Consider the following 20,828-nt stretch of genomic DNA (forward strand, 5'->3'; position numbering starts at 1 on the left):
CCGTGATCTTCAAAATTATGCAAAAATTCTGAAGGCAACCAATGCCTTTAGATAACAATACCTCGCCTTCAAGCCTGTAAATGCATACAAAGGATATAAGTATACACGTATCATAAAGCCATTAATTGGAATACTTGAGGGTCCAAAACGTCGTACTGCAGCAGCAGCAGCAACTGCAACGGTTTCCCTAACATCTACAGAAAAAGACCGTGAAGAGGATAATAATAGAAGCGAGGATGACGATAGTGATGATGACATTGTTGGGGAATACAAAATTGGTAAAGCAGCGAAAATAAAAAGTAAAATACGTACAGGACAAGGAATTCCCTCTGTACCTGGAGTAAACAGAGAAGATGAAGAACAAGAAGTAAAAATTGACTGGAAAGACTATTCACACAAATCACATGTTGACTACATTCACTGGAATAACCCAAACGAACTTGTTGAACGTCTAGTTTTTCTCCTTGCATCAAAAACAGCCGGCAACAACTCACACGACAATGAAATTATTTCAATAGAGGAAGAACTCCGAGAAGCTGCAATTATTGCTTAACATAAAAGAATAAAAAAACTAATCTAGCAGTGCTTAAAACTTTGTATATTCATATCAACTGAATAAATAAACATTTTCACTTCAAACTATTTTTTTTTCTTTTGTGGTTTACTCTTTTATTTCTCATATCCTTCACAAAGAAACAAATCTAAGTATATTTGATTACAGAGAAAACTGTAATTGTAAACTGTGTGTGTGTGTGTGTGTGTGTGTGTATGTGTGTGTGTGTGTGTGTGTGTGTGTGCGCACGTGCGTAACAAAAGCAATGGTCCCATAACACTCCCCTGAGGCACGCCAGAGGTTACTTTAACGTCTATAGACGTCTCTCCATTGAGAACAACATGCTGTGTTCTGTTTGCTAAAAACTCTTCAATCCAGCCACACAGCTGGTCTGATATTCCGTAGGCTCTTACTTTGTTTCTCAGGCGACAGTGCGGAACTGAATCGAACGCCTTCCGGTTCAAATGGTTCAAATGGCTCTGAGCACTATGGGACTTAACTTCTAAGGTCATCAGTCCACTAGAACTTAGAACTACTTAAACCTAACTAACCTAAGGACATCACACACATCCATGCCCGAGGCAGGATTCGAACCTGCGAGTGTAGCGGTCGCGTGGTTCCAGACTGTAGCGCCTTTAACCGCTTGGCCACCACGGCCGGCGAACGCCTTCCGGAAGTCAAGGAAAATGGCATCTACCTGTGAGTCTGTATCTAATATTTTCTGGGCCTCATGAACAAATAAAACGAGTTGAGTCTCACACTATCGCTGTTTCCGGAATCCATGTTGATTCCTACAGAGTAGATACTGGGTTTCCGGGAATGGCATGATACGCGAGCAAAAAGCATGTTCTTAAATTCTACAACAGATCGATGTCAGAGATATAGGCCTATAGTTTTGCTCGACGACCCTTCTTGAAAACTGGAACTACCTGTGCTCTTTTTCCAATCATTTGGAACCTCCCGTTCCTCTAGAGTGGTAGTGAAGTGGCGTGTGTGTGACGGTTGAATGGGCCCAAACCAGTAAGGCGGCTCTACAAGGCGACGTGGGCTGTTGTGGCCGAGCGGTTCTAGGCGCTTCAGTCCGGAACCGCGGAACCGCTACGGTCGCAAGTTCGAATACTGCCTTGGTCCTGGATTTGTGTAATGTCCTTAGGTAGGTTAGGTTTAAGTAGTTCTAAGTTCTAGGGGACTGATGACCTCAGATGTTAAGTCCCATTGTGCTGAGAGCCATTTGAACCATTTTAGGCGACGTGGCAGAATGGCCGTAAGGAGCTGTCGAGTTTGGACGTATTCGTGGTCACGATATAAATAATTGCTCGATTTGTTGATGTATCAACATAGACTGTACAAGGTTTCTACAACGAATGGTGTACCACAAAGCTTAAGAGCAGTGATCGTAAAAGAGCCTAGCCACCAGGGAACCGAGATGAGTGTCACGCCTTGTGAAAGGCAACCATTTACAAACCCGACAAGAATTACGACTCGAAATGAACACAGGGCTGTCTCAAACAGTGTCTGAGTGAACATAGTGAAGATATCTGTATACCATGCAATTTCGCAGCTGGGTAAATCGCAAAAGGCCGTTGGTCGCAGCACGTCATATGTTGCACATCCCCAGTGGGCCAGATAACGCAGAAACTGGACAGCAGAATTCATGTACCAGTACTATCGTTGTTAAGATTGTAGAGTAGTCAACTTTCAGAGGTATTCATGTGGTTCAAACTAAGAAAAAGATGTCCTGTAAATGTGGCCTCTGATGTGCATACGCTAAGTATTATGAGAACTTGTTCACCTTCGATACTGAGGAACATATCTCTTCTACTGCAAGCTCTCTGATTTCCAAATTTTCTGAGAAGGTAGTATGGACCAAAACAAGAAAAAATAGTCCAGTAAATAAAGACTCTAAAATGCATACCGTATGAGGTATGGGCGCTTCGTTAGCAGAAGATGCATGTTGCACGGTAGTGGAGTGCTCATAACTCTTAAGGTATGCATTTCAGACCCCGCGTTTACTAGCATTCTATCCTTGTTATTGTCCATATTAACGCATCTGAAAGTTGTCTTCCCTGAAATCTTAGCAACAACAGTACCATTGTCAGATGTATCACAACGCTCTTCGTTTATATTTTACGATTCGGTCGTTGCCGAATCAGGGCCCCTTTAAACAGTTTTATACACTTACTCATGTCCGTCATCCTTGAAAGTTGTAACATCATGACGGAATCACCCTGTATGATAGTCAAACACGCTGTAGATTCAGCAACTGAAAGTATCCGTTAGCTACGAGACAAATTGTCCGCCTCCGTAACTGACCGGTCTACAGCACCCGCGATAAATCTCCGGCACTGCCAGGGATTTATCTTTGGTGGAAGAGCTGGAACTGGGTGCACTATAATCTTATTGAGGCCAATTGAGGAGATACTTGAGCGAGTAGCTGCTTGTTCAATATGACAAAAGCTCCAAAAGAACTGGCAGTGTGGTGTAGTAAGCCCACGCCCCTCCAATCCCCACATGACGCTATATGGAGGAGGACGTCACTGTGGCTGGTCGGCTTTGCCGTGGCTCCTTGAGCCAGGCCACGGAGTCCATTTTAAATGGCAGTCTAATCAAGTAAATATTAAGGTGCGATTGTAGACATACAGCAGGTAATATAACTGAGGAAGCAACTGTTTTCTTCAAGCTAGCAGTTCCAGTTTCTAATTTACTAGCTTAAATATCGCTGGCGTAAATACAAACATTGCTAACTGGTACAGCGGTTGTTTTTATGTAGTTAATGTAACACACAAGTTAAGTTTGTATAATTTGGTTGTTCTCTATTAGCGAATACGTTTACTCACTCCACACCCTTTCTGATGTGGTATGTAGAACACGATGACTTAATGAATGAATGAGAAAACGTGAATCTGCTATTTCGCGGATCATGGAATTCGTGCTAATGCTGTATCCAATGGGCACAGAGATTTTTTTTCCACGCGGTACAGCAGTGGTCTTTAGGTCACCTGCTCGACAGGCGGGTATTCGTTTCTACAAAACCACAAACACTTCACGCTAATGTTTAGGATCATAAATCATATCTTATGTTAGAGTCAGTACCATGTTCCAACTCTATATTCAGCTTTGACCGTAAAGCTGACATAAAGTTATTGTGGTGCGGCTGTTTCAATTGACGGCAAAGGACAACTCTTCGTGCCGATTATTTGGCGAATTTTCTATACGTGGGACACGGTGAACAGTGTTAGCTTCCCATATCTACGACAGCGTGTTGCACAGGTGGTTAAAAGCTGTTGTTACGAAGTAATGAGAAATAGTAACGATTGGTCAGTGTACTGTTTTGTTAGAGAATAATTTTGACAGGATATAACTTCTAAATAGCACTTCATGAATCGGTGTATAAGAAACGATCAAAAATTTTCTGTCTTCGGGCGTTGCTGTATCGTATATGAAACATAGCGCGACTCGGTTGCGGGTATAAAAGCACCGACATGTATGTCAATGGTTAGTTAGCTTTCGAACGAAAACTTTTTGATTGGCCTTTATAATTTGCGCTCTTATACAGTGAAGAGCCAAAGAAACTGGTATAGGCATGTGTATTCAAATACAGAGATATGTAAACAGGCAAAATACGGTACTGCGGTCGCCAAAGCCTATATAAGACAACAAGTGTCTGGCACAGTTTTTAGATCGGTTACTGCTGCTACAATGGCAGGTTATCAAGATTTAAGTGAGTTTGAACGTGATGTTGGAGTCGGCGCACGAGCGATGGAACAGAGCATCTCCAGGGTAGCGATGAAGTGATGATTTCCCGACCATTTTACGAGTGTACCGTGAATATCAAGAATCCGGTGGAACATCAAATCTCTGACGTCTCTGCGACTCGAAAAAGATCTTGCAAGAACGGGACCAACGACGACTGAAGAGAATCGTTTATCCTGACAGAAGTGCAACCCTTCTGCAACTTGCTGCAGATTTCAATGCTTGGTCTTCAACAAGTGTCAGAGTGCGAACCATTCAACGAAACAATAATCGATGTGGGATTTCGGAGCCGAAGGCCCACTCGTGTATCGCTGATGACCGCATGACACAAAGCTTTACGCCTCGCCTGGGCCCGTCAACACGGACATTGGACTGTTGATTACTGGAAACATGTTGCCTAGTCGGACGAGTCTCGTTTCAAATTGTGTCGTACTGATGGATGTGTACGTGTATAGAGACAACGTGATGAATCCATGGACCCTGCATGTCAGCGGGGGACTGTTCAAGCTTGTCGAGGTACTGTAATGGTGTGCGACGTATGAAGTTGGAGTGATATGTGATCCCTGATATGTCTAGATACGACTCTGACAGGTGACAAGTACGGAAGAATCCTGTCTGTTCCCCTTCATCCATTCATGTCCATTGAGCATTCCTATACACATGGCAATTCCAGCAGAACAATGTGACACCCACACTTCCAGTATTGCCACAGAGTGGCTTTAGGAACACTCTTCTGAGTTGAAACACTTCCGCTGGCACCGAACTCCCCAGATACGAACATTATTGAGCATATCTGGGATGCCCTACTAAGTACTGTTCAGAAGAGATCTCCACCCCTCGTACTTTTACGGATTTATGGACATCCCTAAAGGATTCATGGTCTCAGTTCCCTCCAGCACTACTTCAGGCGTTAGTCGAGTCCATGCCACGTCGTGTTGCGGCACTTCTGCCTGCTCACGGGGGCCCTGCACTATATTAGGCACATGTACCAGTTTCTTTGGCTCTTCAGTGTACATTGCACAGTGAAGATTGGGCACATTACTTGTTAGTAATAGAGTAGAAGGAACCATCTACTAGAGACTTACCTGTAGCCCGAAAACAAGAAAATTAAATCACTTTTGTTGTTTCTAGCCATTTGCGTATGCTGTCACTGAGCGTGTGGAAGAACGAAGTTGCTCCGTGGAATAGGACATTGAATTTTGTTTTAAACTTGGGTTTCATGTGATGTAGTTTATGATTACAATCCTGTTTATAGTGTTTCACATGCAGTAATTTTAGCCAGATCGGAGTTCAGTGTATAAACATTCAGAAACTTATGATTCTTCCATCTACATATTGAAAATAACTCATGAGTATTATTTGTTTAGGAGCAGCAAGGAAACAGGGAAATGAATTTTATACGTAAAATTGCGATAACACAGATTGATTCGGAAAAGGACGAAGTCCTGTGAGCACTTAGTGAAAAAGAATTGAAGTATAACAGTATTATCTAGTGCAATGACGTACCACCTCGTGATACTGATATTGTTTCAATTTGTCTGCATTCAACGAAATAAATAAACAACAGCTGAAATCACCACTGTACTCATACTGATACTAAATAGCTCATAAACAAAATAGTTTTATTTATTTTCTGAGACATTGTAAACAATCTTGTATTCAAACACATTTAAAATCAGTCCATAAGCTATTATGTTTAAAGTTTAAACCATAAAGGTTTTTATTATCAGAAACATAACTCGAGAATGACACGCAGACAGCACGCACGCACAAACGCGCATTCACTCAATCACTCACTCTCTCTCTCTCTCTCACACACACACACACACACACACACACACACACACACACACGCGCGCGCGCGCGCGCGAGCGTAAATAGAATACGCAACGTTCACATTGTTGCAGATAGGTTCATTTTATATTAGTATTTTAGTTGCATAAAAACGCCAAAGAAATTCGTTCTCTTCAAAACAATTTTTGACTTACAGAAACTGCAATCATTTCTATATGTGTAGCGCATCAGTAGCGTTCACATTTTCACTCTGCCTTTCATCTTTATGAGTTTCTGTGTAAACGATATTAGTATCAAGAATGTTTTGAACAGTAATAACGTTATTTGTCTTCACTGCCTGATTATTTTCTTGTTAGGATGCAGAAGAGTCAGATTTCGCACTTGATGAAACTTTTCTTGTGAGAAATGAGGAAGATGATTTCCTTTTCTGTTTTGTCAAAGGATGGTCCCTTGAAAGGAAAGGACTTCTGTTTATTACTGATTTAATGCAGGCCGACCACACTTGCTCAGCTTCGAGCTTCCAAGTGCGCTGTGTATCAGATATCCCACATTGGTCTCAAACATCACCACCTAACGGGTTTAGGTAATACACAGTGAGGATGTGATTCTGAAGGGCTTGTTTGCTTGCTTTAGAGTAAAATCGCCGAGGGGAACACTTCAAGTCGATTGGCTGGCGTAACCATTAACTAGCTGAGCCCTCTAGCATCGCCACACACCGCAATAACGAGTGTCAGTTTTCAAACATTGACGACGCGAGAAAAGTTAGACTTATCTTGATAACGATCGATAAGGGGGTAGCTAATGTCTACTTCTTCAGACAAGACATACGGCGTGGATAAGACGGTGTAAAAAGAAGGAATTATCTGAGTGGAGAGAAATCGGAAGATTTCATTAGCATGTACAGACAAAATAACTGTTACAATTTCAGATATTCAGGAGAAAAAGCTTCACAAACTGAGCAAGTCAATAAATAACGCCTTGATCCAATCTTTGCCGGCCGGAATGGCCTTGCGGTTCTAGGCGCTGCAGTCTGGAGCCGAGCGACCGCTACGGTCGCAGGTTCGAATCCTGCCTCGGGCATGGATGTGTGTGATGTCCTTAGGTTAGTTAGGTTTAATTAGTTCTAAGTTCTAGGCGACTGATGACCTTAGAAGTTAAGTCGCATAGTGCTCAGAGCCATTTGAACCATTTTTTTTTATCCAATCATGGCCCTTGCACAAGCAGTTATTCGACTTGGCATTAGTTCGTACTGTTGTTGGATGTCTTCTGGGGGATTATCATGCCAAATACTATCCAATTGCCACGTTGGATTGTCAACATCTCAATCAGGTTGGAGGGGCTGTCCATAATGTTCCAAAGGTTCTCAGCTGGGAAGAAATCCGACTACCTTACTGGACGAGGTAGGGTTTGGCAAGCAGGAGGCAAGCGGGGGAAACTCTCGCTGTGTGCGGATGGGAAATGTAAGCCCAGGATAGCTTCCCATGAGAGGCAAGTAAACGGAGAGTGGAAGATCGTCGACACACAACTGTTTTGCAAGGGTGCTGCGGATGACAATCAAACGGGTTCTGCTGTGACGAGCAATGACATCCCTGACTGTGAGTTCCTGACGTCTGGCAATACGGCGGGCAACAGTCAGTCTGGTAATCACACCACTGACCGGGATGTCTCCAGACAAATATTCGCTGGTATCGGGGTTCACTTCGAAGAGGGACTCCTCCCTGGAGACATCTACTCGAGTCAGTGAGATTCCAGGCTGAAGATATCTTGTCTCCGTGCTCGCTTGGCCATCAAGCTCGTCGGATCTCTCTCCAGTTGCGAAGCTCCAGTGCGTTATGGGCAGGGGCTTCCGACGGTCGAGATTTTGATGATCTAACACGCTCATTAGAGAGAATTCGGCACGATTCCCTCTGGAGGACAACCATCAACTCTCTCCATCGATGCCAACTGCTTTCACAGGGGGCAGAGATGGACCGACATGTTACTGACAAGGGAACCTCCCCATCGCACCCTCCTCAGGTTTAGTTATAAGTTGGCACAGTGGATAGGCCTTGAAAAACTGAACACAGATCAATCGAGAAAACAGGAAGAAGTTGTGTGGAACTATGAAAAAAATAAGCAAAATATACAAACTGAGTAGTCCATGCGTAAGATAGACAACATCAAGCATAGCGTGAGCTCAGGAGCGCCGTGGTCCCGTGGTTAGAGTGAGTAGCTGCGGTACGAGAGAGCCTCGGTTCACGTCTTTCCTCGAGTGAAAAGTTTACTTTTTTATTTTCGCAAAGTTATGATCTGTCCGTTCGTTCATTGACGCCTCTGTTCACTGTATTAAGTTTAGTGTCTGTGTCTTGCGAGCGCACCGCAAAACCGTGCGATTAGTAGACGAGGACGTGCCTCTCCAATGGGAACCGAAAACATTTGATCGCAAGGTCATAGGTCAACCGATTCCTCCACAGGAAAACGCGTCTGATATATTCTATACGACACCGGTGACGGTATGTGCGTCACATGACAGGAATATGTTGTCGACCCACCTAACTTGTACACTTGGCGAATGGGTAAAAAGATTCTTCTACCTTGCCCGATTTAGGTTTTCTTGTGGATGTGATAATCACTCCCAAAAAAGTGATGAAAACATAAGAGTTTGTCACATAAACTGCAACAAATGAATACAACAGTTTCACAGTCACACAGTTTTCCCTGAGCTCTGTCAAAACATATGTTTTTAAGGTTTTCAAATTTTTCCGCATGTAGACCGTCAAATTCTGCATATGTCCGAGCAAATCTGAACATGTCTTGGAATTTTGGAGAGCGAAGTTGATTATGTAAAAAATTAAACTTTTCACTCGGGGGAAGACTTGAATCAAAGACCTCTCGTTTCGCAACTGCTCACGCTAACCACGGGACCACGGCGCTCCTGAGCTCAGACAATCCTTGATGTTGCATATCTTGCGCATGAATTACTCAGTTTGTATATTTTGCTCATTTTTTTCATAGTTCCACACAACTTGTTCCTGTTTTCTCGATTGATCTGTGTTCAGTTTTTCAAGGCCTATCCACTGTGTCAACTTATAACTAAATCTGAGGAGGGTGCGATGGGGAGGTTCCCTTGTGAGTTGCTCACTCTGTGAAGCTCTTTCTGCTGAATAAATGACGCAACTTTTCTGAAATCGTTATCGTATGTTTGTGTGTACATGTACATTACCTCCACTGATTTCTGTCCCACTCGGGTAGTTATTTCTTAGTGCGCTGTTTATAAGCTTTCTTCTGTTGGAGAGTATTTCGAGACCTTCAGAGATGGTATTCCAATTTACCATCCACGACAGGTGCGGATGATGTGAGCTCGGTTGCCTGTCTTGAAGCGCGCGAAATATTTTCCGGTCCGGTTTCATTGTGCCCATTTCACGCAGTATGCCGTCCTCGGTCGACACGCGATGGAATGCGTTCCGTTTGTGAGTGACTGGACGAACACTGTAGCTGCCGCGGGGCCGTTGCCTCGGCCGCAACCGCGACGGCTTGGTGTCGGCCCCTAGCCGTACGGCAGTTCCCGAGCGCCGCGACGCAACTCGCAGCCGGTGGGGGCGGCGTCCGGCATGCGGCAGTACGTCCGGCCCCGCACGTCCTCTTCGGGGATGCGCTCGTCCAGCGGCTGCACGCCCGATGCCGCCATCTGGTCGCGAACCTGTGTGCACACAAACCGGTGCGATTACTCTGACCGCATTACACACAATCTTTGTTCGATTAACCACAACTGACGCTCTGCTAGAAGACTATCAGTTTGACTTTCGGGAAAGTAAGAGCATAAAAGAGATAGTTCTCACGTTACGATTGATACTGCAAGCAGGACTTGCGAAAAAAAAATCAAGAATAATTAGTAGGATTTGTCGACATGGAAAAGGTGTTCCAAAAACGTCAGTGTTGCAAAATGTGAATTTTAAAATTTTGCCGGCGAATTGACTGTTCAAACAAACTTTGGGCTGGCAGCCGGTCGTCGTTCAATACTTCGCACGATATTTCAACTGGGCAGCTGCCAGTCATCTTCAGGTGAGCCGTCGCAGACTGGCGAAAACGTTCTCCGTTCCGCAATATACAGGGTGTTACAAAAAGATACGGCCAAACTTTCAGGAAACATTCCTCACACACAAAGAAAGAAAATATGTTATGTGGACATGTGTCCGGAAAAGCTTACTTTCCATGTTAGAGCTCATTTTATTACTTCTCTTCAAATCATATTAATCATGGAATGGAAACACACAGCAACAGAACGTACCAGCGTGACTTCAAACACTTCGTTACAGCGAGGATACATGCATCCACCCTCCGTCGCATGGAATCCCTGATGCGCTGATGCAGCGCTGGAGAATGGCGTATTGTATCACAGCCGTCCACAATACGAGCACGAAGAGTCTCTACATTTGATACCGGGGTTGCGTAGACAAGAGCTTTCAAATGCCCCCATAAATGAAAGTCAAGGCGGTTGAGGTCAGGAGAGAGTGGACGCAATGGCATTGGTCCACCTCTACCAATCCATCGGTCGCCGAATCTGTTGTTGAGAAGCGTACGAACACTTCGACTGAAATGTGCAGGAGCTCCATCGTGCATGAACCACATGTTGTGTCGTACTTGTAAAGGCACATGTTCTAGCAGCACAGGTAGAGTATCCCGTATGAAATGATGATAACGTGCTCCATTGAGCGTAAGTGGAAGAACATGGGACCCAATCAATACATCACCAACAATGCCTGCCCAAACGTACACAAAAAATCTGTGTTGGTGACGTGATTGTACTCGTACAATTGCGTTCGGATTCTCGTCAGCCCACACATGTTGATTGTGAAAATTTACAATTTGATCATGTTGGAAGGAAACCTCATCCGTAAAGAGAATATTTGCACTAAAATGAGGATTGACACATTGTTGGATGAACCATTCGCAAAAGTGTACCCGTGGAGGCCAATCAGCTGCTGATAGTGCCTGCACACGCTGTACACGGTACGGAAACAACTGGTTCTCCCGTAGCACTCTCCATACAGTGACGTGGTCAACGTTACCTTGTACAGCAGCAACTTCAGTGACGCTGACATTAGGGTTATCGTCAATTGCACGAAGAATTGCCTCGTCCATTGCAGGTGTCCTCGTCGTTCTAGGTCTTCTCCAGTCGCGAGTCATAGGCTGGAATGTTCCGTGCTCCCTCAGACGCCGATCAATTTTTTTCGAACGTCTTCCTGTCGGGACACCTTCGTTCTGGAAATCTGTCTCGATACAAACGTACCGCGCCACGACTATTGCCCCGTGCTAATACATACATCAAATGAGCCTCTGCCAACTCCGCATTTGTAAACATTGCACTGACTGCAAAACCAGGTTCGTGATGAACACTAGGTTGTTGATGCTACGTACTGACGTGCTTGATGCTAGTACTGTAGAGCAATGAGTCGCATGTCAACACAAGCACCGAAGTCAACATTGTTTTGTTGTTGTGGTCTTCAGTCCTGAGACTGGTTTGATGCAGCTCTCCATGCTACTCTATCCTGTGCAAGCTTCTTCATCTCCCAGTACTTACTGCAACCTACATCCTTCTGAATCTGCTTACTGTATTCATCTCTTGGTCTCCCTCTGCGATTTTTACCCTCCACGCTGCCCTCCAATGCTAAATTTGTGATCCCTTGATGCCTCAAAACATGTCCTACCAACCGATCCCTTCTTCTAGTCAAGTTGTGCCACAAACTTCTCTTCTCCCCAATCCTATTCAATACCTCCTCATTAGTTACGTGATCTACCCACCTTATCTTCAGAATTCTTCTGTAGCACCACATTTCGAAAGCTTCTATTCTCTTCTTGTCCAAACTAGTTATCGTCCATGTTTCACTTCCATACATGGCTACACTCCATACAAATACTTTCAGAAACGACTTCCTGATACTTAAATATATACTCGATGTTTACAAATTTCTCTTCTTCAGAAACGATTTCCTTGCCATTGCCAGTCTACATTTTATATCCTCTCTACTTCGACCATCATCAGTTATTTTACTCCCTAAATAGCAAAACTCTTTTACTACTTTAAGAGTCTCATTTCCTAATCTAATTCCCTCAGGATCACCCGATTTAATGTGACTACAGTCCATTATCCTCGTTTTGCTTTTGTTGATGTTCATGTTATATCCTCCTTTCAAGACACTGTCCATTCCGTTCAACTGCTCTTCCAAGTCCTTTGCTGTCTCTGACAGAATTACAATGTCATCGGCGAACCTCAAAGTTTTTACTTCTTCTCCATGAATTTTAATACCTAGTCCGAATTTTTCTTTTGTTTCCTTTACTGCTTGCTCAATATACAGATTGAATAACATCGGGGAGAGGCTACAACCCTGTTTCACTCCTTTCCCAACCACTGCCTCCCTTTCATGCCCCTCAACTCTTATAAGTGCCATCTGGTTTCTGTACAAATTGTAAATAGTCAACATTACCTTCCTTCAATTGGGCCAACTGGCGGTGAATCGAGGAAGTACAGTACATACTGACGAAACTAACATGTGCTCTAACATGGAAATCAAGCGTTTCCGGACACATGTCCACATAACATCTTTTCTTTATTTGTGTGTGAGGAATGTTTCCTGAAAGTTGGACCGTACTTTTTTGTAACACCCTGTATAGCGTACTGTAACTATTCTGTGCATGCGTCGAAAACTTGATAGATGAACCACACTGCCCGCCGGCAGCGCCCTCGCTGGTGGAATAGCGGAACTCATTCGCCCTCTGCGTTGCTGTTTGCCACGGCCGTCGACGCGCTCTGTCGTCTTCGATTTGAGCAATCGTGGAGATGATGGGATTCCATGCACTGTCCTGCTGGTATCCGCTGTCACGGTTTAACAGATTTTCCGCCAGTCGTATTTCTACGGATTCTTTAATAATGGAGTCCCAGAAAGACGTTGCTGTGGACAAAATCATTGTTTTCACATACTCCATTGAATGTCCAGTGCAGCGTTCAGTGCAGCGTTCTTTCACGGTGCGTGTGGTTTGACCTATGTACGCCATACCACATTGGCACGGTATCTTGTAAATTTCGGCCTTTCGTAGTAACAGATTGTCCTTAACTGATCCCACAAGGTCCGCAATCTTCGATGGAGGGCGGAAAACCACTTTTACCTGAAATTTTCGGAGGATGCTTGCTATTTTAAACGAAGTATTGCGAACTAAAGGAAGAAAAGCTAAAGATTGTTCCGGCATGTTGTTCTCTTTATTCACTTCCTGCTTCTTAGTTTTAACTCTTAGTGCACTGTTAATCTGCCGGATGGAATACCCATTTTCGCTGAATACTGTCTTTAGATGGGCGAGTTCTTGAGGTAAGCTATCTAGATCTGAGACAGCATGAGCTCTATCAACAAGTGTTTTAAGCGGCGGGCAGTGCGGTTCAAGTATCAAGTTTTCGACGCATGGGCAGAATAGTTACAGTACGCTATATATTGCGGAACGGAGGACGTTTTCGCCAGTCTGCGACGGCTCATCTGAAGATGACTGGCAGGTGCCCAGTTGAAATATCGTGCGAAGTATTGAACGACGAGCGGCTGCAAGCCCGAAATTTGTTTGAACAGTGTTGCAAAATGTTCGAAATTATCGGAAAAATACGACGAGTATGTTATAGGGAAAAACAGATGACACACAGAGGTGACAAAAGTCAGTGATAAAGATATGCACACAAACAGTTAGCGGTAGTATCGCGAACACGAGGTATAAATGGTTAATGCTTTGGTGGAGCTGTCACTTTTACTCACGTGATTCATGTGCAAAGGTTTCTGAAGTGATTACTACCACACATTGAACGCGGACTGGTAGTTGGAGGTAGACGCATGGGACTTTCAATTTCGGAAATCATTATGAAATTCAGTATTCCGAGATCCACAGTGTCAACAGTGCGCCGATAATATAAGATTTCTGGCATTACATCTCACGACCGACAACGCAGTGGCAATCGGCCTATACTGAACGATTGCCAGCAGCGGTGTTTGCAGAAGGTTGTCAGTGTTAACAGACAAGCAATACTGCGTGAGACAACAGCAAAAATCAGTGTGGGACGTCTGGCGAACGTATCCGTTAGGAGTGTGTAGCAAAATTTGGCAGCAGACGACCGACGCGTGTGCCTTTGCTGATAGCACGACATCGCCTGCAGCGCCTCTTCTGGGCTCTTGACGGTATCAGTTGGACTGTAAACTGTGGCCTGGCCACATGAGTCCCGAACTCAGTTGCTAAGAGCTGATGGTAGGGTTCAAATGCGAGGCACACCCTACGAAGTCATGGACCCAAGTTGTCAACAAAAACCTGGACGAGGTGGTGGTGGCTCCATAATGGTGTGGGCTCTGTTTACATGAAATGGACTGGGTCCTCTGCTCAAACTGAACCTGTCATTGGCTGGAAACGGTTATCTTCAGCTACTTGCACTCCATTTGCTGTCAGTCGTGGACTTCATGTTCCCAAACATGTCACTCAGTCACAGCTGTTCGCAATTGATTTGAGGAACATTCTGAACAAGTCTAGCAAATGACTTGGCCACACAGATCGCCTGACATGAATCTCAACGTACATTTATGGGACATAATCGTGAGGTTACTTCGTGCAGCCACGCGGGATTAGCCGAGCGGTCTTGGGCGGATGTTCGAGTCCTCCCTCGGGCATGGGTATGTGTGTGTTTGTCTTTAGGATAATTTAGGTTAAGTAGTGTGTAAGCTTAGGGACTGATGACCTTAGCAGTTAAGTCCCATAAGAATCACACACATTTGAACATTTTTGTTACTTCGTGCAGAACATCCTACACCGGCAACACTCTTGCAGTTACAGACCGCTGTAGAGGCAGCATTGCTCAGTATTTCTACAGGGGACTTTCAATGACTTGTTGAGTCCATGCTACTTGGAGTTGCTCCAACACGCCGGGAGAAAAGGAGGTCCGGCACCATATTAAGAGGTGTCCCATGACTTTTGTCACCTCGGTGTATACAAAATATACAAGAACCAAGAGGGATCAATATCAATAGAAAACCAAGGACGAACTGTGGTCTAAATATGGTGCGAGACTGGGACGTACTGTTTCACTACTAGTATCGGTCAACGGCCTAAACCAGTTCTTTCAATTGGACGCCACTACGGCGACTTACGTGTCCATAAGATACCAAAGTTATCCTTCCAGGGAAACGGGGCTTCTAGTTTAATATGGAATCCGAAAGCACGTGAAATCTGGGTACTGTGAGTCTCAAAAATTTTCGTGGTTCAACAGGGACTCGAATTCGTGACCTGTCTGTTTCCAGTCACACACTTCAACATTTTATTCATTCTGTTGCCTTGTCAAGGATTGGTATCTTCTCACTAAATCCAGCATTTTTACTTTATACGACCTCTGTCCTACTTGGAGTGCTTAATTTACATTTAAATACATTACTGGCCATTTAAATTGCTACACCACGAAGATGACGGGCTACAGACGCCAAATTTAACCGACAGGAAGAAGATGCTGTGATATGAAAATGATTAGCTTTTCAGAGCATTCACACAAGGTTGGCGCCGCTGGCGACACCTACAACGCGCTGACTTGAGGAAAGTTTCCAACCGATTTCTCATACACAAACAGCAGTTGACCGGCGTTCCCCGGTGAAACGTTGTTGTGATGCCTCATGTAAGGAGGAGAAATGCCTACCATCACGTTTGCGACATTGATAAAGGTCGGATTGTAGCCTATCGCGATTGCGGTTTATCGTATTGCGACATTTCTGTTCGCGTTGGTCAAGATCCAATAACTGTTAGCAGAATATGGAATCGGTGGGTTCAGGAGCGTAATACGGAACGCCGTGCTGGATCCCAACGGCCTCGTATCACTACCAGTCGAGATGACAGACGTCTTATGCGCATGGCTGTAACGGATCGTGCAGCCACGTCTCGATCCCTGAGTCCAGGGATGGGGACGTTTGCAAGACAACAACCATCTGCACGAACAGTTAGACGACTTTTTCAGCATCATGGACTATCAGCTCGGAGACCCTGGCTGCGGTTACCCTTGACGCTGCATCACAGACAGGAGCGCGTGCGATGGTGTACTCAACGACGAACCTGAGTGCACGAATGGCAAAACGTCATTTTTTCAGATGAATCCAGGTTCTGTTTACAACATCATGATGGTCGCATCCATGTTTGGCGACATCGCGGTGGAAGTGTGTATTCGTTATCGCCAAAGTGGCGTATCACCCGGCGTAATGGCATGGGGTGCCATTGGTTACACGTCTCGGTCACCTCTTGTTCCCATTGACGACACTTTGAACAGTGGACGTTACATTTCAGATGTGTCACGACCCGTGGCTCTACCCTTCATTCTATCCCTTCGAAACTCTACTTTTCAGCAGGATAATGCACGACTGCATGTTGCAGGTCCTGTACGGACCTTTCTGGATACAGAAAATGTTCGACTGCTGCCCTGGCCAGCACATTCTCCAGATCTCTCACCAACTGAAAACGTCTGGTCAATAGTGGCCGACCAACTGGCTCGTCAGAATACGGAAGTCACTACTTCTGCTGAACTGTGGTATCGTGTTGAAGCTGCATGGGCAGCTGTGCCTGTATACGCCATCCACGCTCTGTTTGACTCAATCCCCAGGCCTATCAAGGCCGTTATTATGGCCTGAGGTGGTTGTTCTGGGTATTGATTTCTCACGATCTATGCACCCAAATTGCGTGAAAATGTAATCACATGTCAGTTCTAGTATAATACATTTGTGCAATGAATACCCGTTTATCATCTGCATTTCTTCTTGGTGTAGCAATTTTAATGGCCAGTAGTGTAGCAGTAGACCAGCAAGCCCAACTTTCGCCGCTACTGTTCGGTCTATGTTTGAGAGAAGGAATGACGCCATTGAAACAAAAACTCAAGGGTAGGAATAAAATTCAGAGTGAAAGCATGTCAATGATAAGAATCACATATGATATTGAAAACCTCAGTGATCGTGAAGAAAAGTTAGAAGAGGTGTTGAATTTAAAGAACAGTCTACTTACAACAGAATATAGACTGAGAATAAATATGAAGACGAAAATAATTGGTTGGTTGGTTGGTTGTTTTTGGGGAAGGAGACCAGACAGCGTGGTCATCGGTCTCATCGGATTAGGGAAGGATGGGGAAGGAAGTCGGCCGTGCCCTTTCAGAGGAACCATCCAAGCATTGGCCTGGACTGAGTTAGGGAAATCACGGAAAACCTAAATCAGGATGGCCGGATGCGGGATGGAACCGTCGTCCTCCCAAATGCGAGTCCAGTGTCTAACCACTGCGCCACCTCGCTCGGTGAAAATAATTCTGCTACGTTGGAAGCGAAGTAACACATGACGAACCAAGCAAGGAGAACATAAGAAACAGATTAACGCAGGCAAAGATGGCATTGTAAGCCAAGAGAAGTCTGCTAGTATGAAATACCGGCCTTAATGCGAGGAAGAATGTACTAACAATGTGCGTCCGGAGCACAACACTGTATGGTAGGAAAGCCGAAAAACGAGAGAATCTAAATGTTTTGGAAGTGGTGCTGGATGTTGGGAATTAGGTACACTGATAACATGGGAAATGAGAAAGTTATACGAAGATTCGGCGAGAAAGGAACAAACGGAAAACACTGATAAGAAGAAGGGACAGGGTGGCATAGAACTGGAAATTCATGGTACTTGATAGACCTGTAGAAGGTAAAAACTGTAGGGAAAGACAGACTGGAACACATCCAGTAAGTAATTGACGATCTATGGTGTAAGTCTGGTTTCTGTACAAATTGTAAATAGCCTTTCGCTCCCTGTATTTTACCCCTGCCACCTTCAGAATTTGAAACAGAGTATTCCAGTTAACGTTGTCAAAAGCTTTCTCTAAGTCTACAAATGCTAGAAACGTAGGTTTGCCTTTTCTTAATCTTTCTTCTAAGATAAGTCGTAAGGTTAGTATTGCCTCACGTGTTCCAACATTTCTACGGAATCCAAACTGATCTCCCCGAGGTCCGCTTCTACCAGTTTTTCCATTCGTCTGTAATGAATTCGCGTTAGTATTTTGCAGCTGTGACTTATTAAACTGATAGTTCGGTAATTTTCACATCTGTCAACACCTGCTTTCTTTGGGATTGGAATTATTATATTCTTCTTGAAGTCTGTGGGTATTTCGCCTGTCTCATACATCTTGCTCACCAGATGGTAGAGTTTTGTCATGACTGGCTCTCCCAAGGCCATCAGTAGTTCTAATGGAATGTTGTCTACTCCCGGGGCCTTGTTTCGACTCAGGTCTTTCAGTGCTCTGTCAAACTCTTCACGCAGTATCTTATCTCCGATTTCATCTTCAGGGGCATGAAAGGGAAGCAGTGGTTGGGAAAGGAGTAAGACAAGGTTGTAGCCTCTCCCCGATGTTATTCAATCTGTATATTGAGCAAGCAGTAAAGGAAACAAAAGAAAAATTCGGAGTAGGTATTAAAATTCATGGAGAAGAAGTAAAAACTTTGAGGTTCGCCGATGACATTGTAATTCTGTCAGAGACAGCAAAGGACTTGGAAGAGCAGTTGAACGGAATGGACAGTGTCTTGAAAGGAGGATATAACATGAACATCAACAAAAGCAAAACGAGGATAATGGAATGTAGTCAAATTAAATCGGGTGATGCTGAGGGGATTAGATTAGGAAATGAGACACTTAAAGTAGTAAAGGAGTTTTGCTATTTAGGGAGTAAAATAACTGATGATGGTCGAAGTAGAGAGGATATAAAATGTAGGCTGGCAATGGCAAGGAAATCGTTTCTGAAGAAGAGAAATTTGTTAACATCGAGTATAGATTTAAGTGTCAGGAAGTCGTTTCTGAAAGTATTTGTATGGAGTGTAGCCATGTATGGAAGTGAAACATGGACAATAACCAGTTTGGACAAGAAGAGAATAGAAGCTTTCGAAATGTGGTGCTACAGAAGAATGCTGAAGATAAGGTGGGTAGATCACGTAACTAATGAGGAGGTATTGAATAGGATTGGGGAGAAGAGAAGTTTGTGGCACAACTTGACTAGAAGAACGGATCGGTTGGTAGGACATGTTTTGAGGCATCAAGGGATCACAAATTTAGCATTGGAGGGCAGCGTGGAGGGTAAAAATCGCAGAGGGAGACCAAGAGATGAATACACTAAGCAGATTCAGAAGGATGTAGGTTACAGTAGGTACTGGGAGATGAAGAAGCTTGCACAGGATAGAGTAGCATGGAGAGCTGCATCAAACCAGTCTCAGGACTGAAGTCCACAACAACAACAACATGGTGTAAGTGCTACTCTGACATGTTGAGGTTGGTACAGAAAAGTCATAGAACCACATAGGAGACCCAAATAATAAAAAAGTGAGGTTCGATTAATTGAAGAGCAAGCCGGTGTTTCCGATTGGTGTGCATGATCGTCCGTGTTTCACTTCCATACATGGCTACACTCCATACAAATACTACCACAGGAGATGAGGTCAACAAGAAAGCGGCCTCAAGAAATGCAGAGGTTGGTGAATTTATGGAAGTGTAACTGATCAGCAGATGCAGTTAACTAGGAAGTAAATCAGAGTTCTCGACTGGCGCTTTACGTCCGATTATCAGTACTAATGCTGCGTTCCTAACAAAAATTGCAGCATGAAGAAGAAGTTGTGCGCCATAAACGAAAGTTCGTAGGCGTGTTTCTACATCTGAGGTCTATTCAAATTTCGCGCCAGTCGTATTAGAGTGGCGCTAGTAGCCCTGCTGTAAGGATGCAAATCAGGTTTGCTTTAAATACCGGGTGATCAAAAAGTCAGTATAAATCAGAACAAAAAAAAAAAAAAACAAAGTTCACAAAATGTACGACAGATGGCACTGGACAGCAAAACGTCAGTGACTGCGCATGACAATCGTGTATAAAAGGAGCTGTAATGAGAGAGAGAATCAGATGCGCCAACAGTCGCAGCATGTTGACGTTACCTGAAAAGGCGCTTTTACTGAAGCTGTATTATCAGAATGGGGAATGTGCTAGTTCAGCGTTACGATTCTATCGCCATAGAAAGGGGATTCGAACGGGTAAAGGTCCGTTGAAAAATGCAGCTGTGGCGAGAATGATTTCGAAGTTTGAAGCCACGGGTTGTTTAGACGATAGACCCCGTAGTGACTGATCGAGCGCAAGCCGTAATGCTGCTGAAATAGTTCAGGAAGAAATGGAGACTGTAGCGGGTTCGTCTATGCACGGGGAAGTCAGCGCTCGTGCAGTCACACGTCGCACCGGCATTCCATACGCTACAGTTTCGTTGGCACTTAGGCGTACCCTCCGATGCTATCCGTACAAAATCCATCGGCATCATTAACTGTTACCTGGGGATTTAGTGAAGTTGAGGGCATTTGCGGTGTGGGGGTTTCAAAAGATGGCGGAAGATGACGATTGGTTGAGTAACGTGTTGTGGACCGACGAAGCTAATTTCACGCTCCGAGGATCTGTCAACGCCCACAACTGCAGAAATTGGCCTACCGAAAATCGTAGAACTGTCGTGGAAACTCCATTGCACGACGAGAAAGTCACGATATGGGTTGGATTTACCACATCTACCGTTATCGGGCCTTTTTTCTTCGAGGAAATGCGTGATTCTGGTTTTGTAAGTGCTACCGTGACGGGTAAGAGGTACGCCTGGCTGATAAACACCTGCTGGAAGATCCGGTGTTTATGCAGGATGGCGCTCCACCCCATATTGCTAGACGCGTG

General features: G+C 44.4%; 1 protein-coding gene across 1 annotated transcript in view; it reads right to left on the reverse strand.

Annotated features, from left to right (window-relative positions):
- Positions 1-9,626: 9,626 nt before the first annotated feature.
- LOC126413267 (dipeptidase 1-like) overlaps positions 9,627-20,828 on the reverse strand; it is a 218,110-nt gene continuing 206,908 nt past the window's right edge. Inside the window, exon 10 of the mRNA XM_050083169.1 lies at positions 9,627-9,779. Coding sequence (XP_049939126.1) covers positions 9,627-9,779 — 153 coding nt within the window. The remainder of the gene's footprint in view (positions 9,780-20,828) is intronic.

Source organism: Schistocerca serialis, chromosome 7, assembly GCF_023864345.2.
Source record: "Schistocerca serialis cubense isolate TAMUIC-IGC-003099 chromosome 7, iqSchSeri2.2, whole genome shotgun sequence".
NCBI classification, from domain to species: Eukaryota; Metazoa; Arthropoda; class Insecta; order Orthoptera; family Acrididae; genus Schistocerca; species Schistocerca serialis.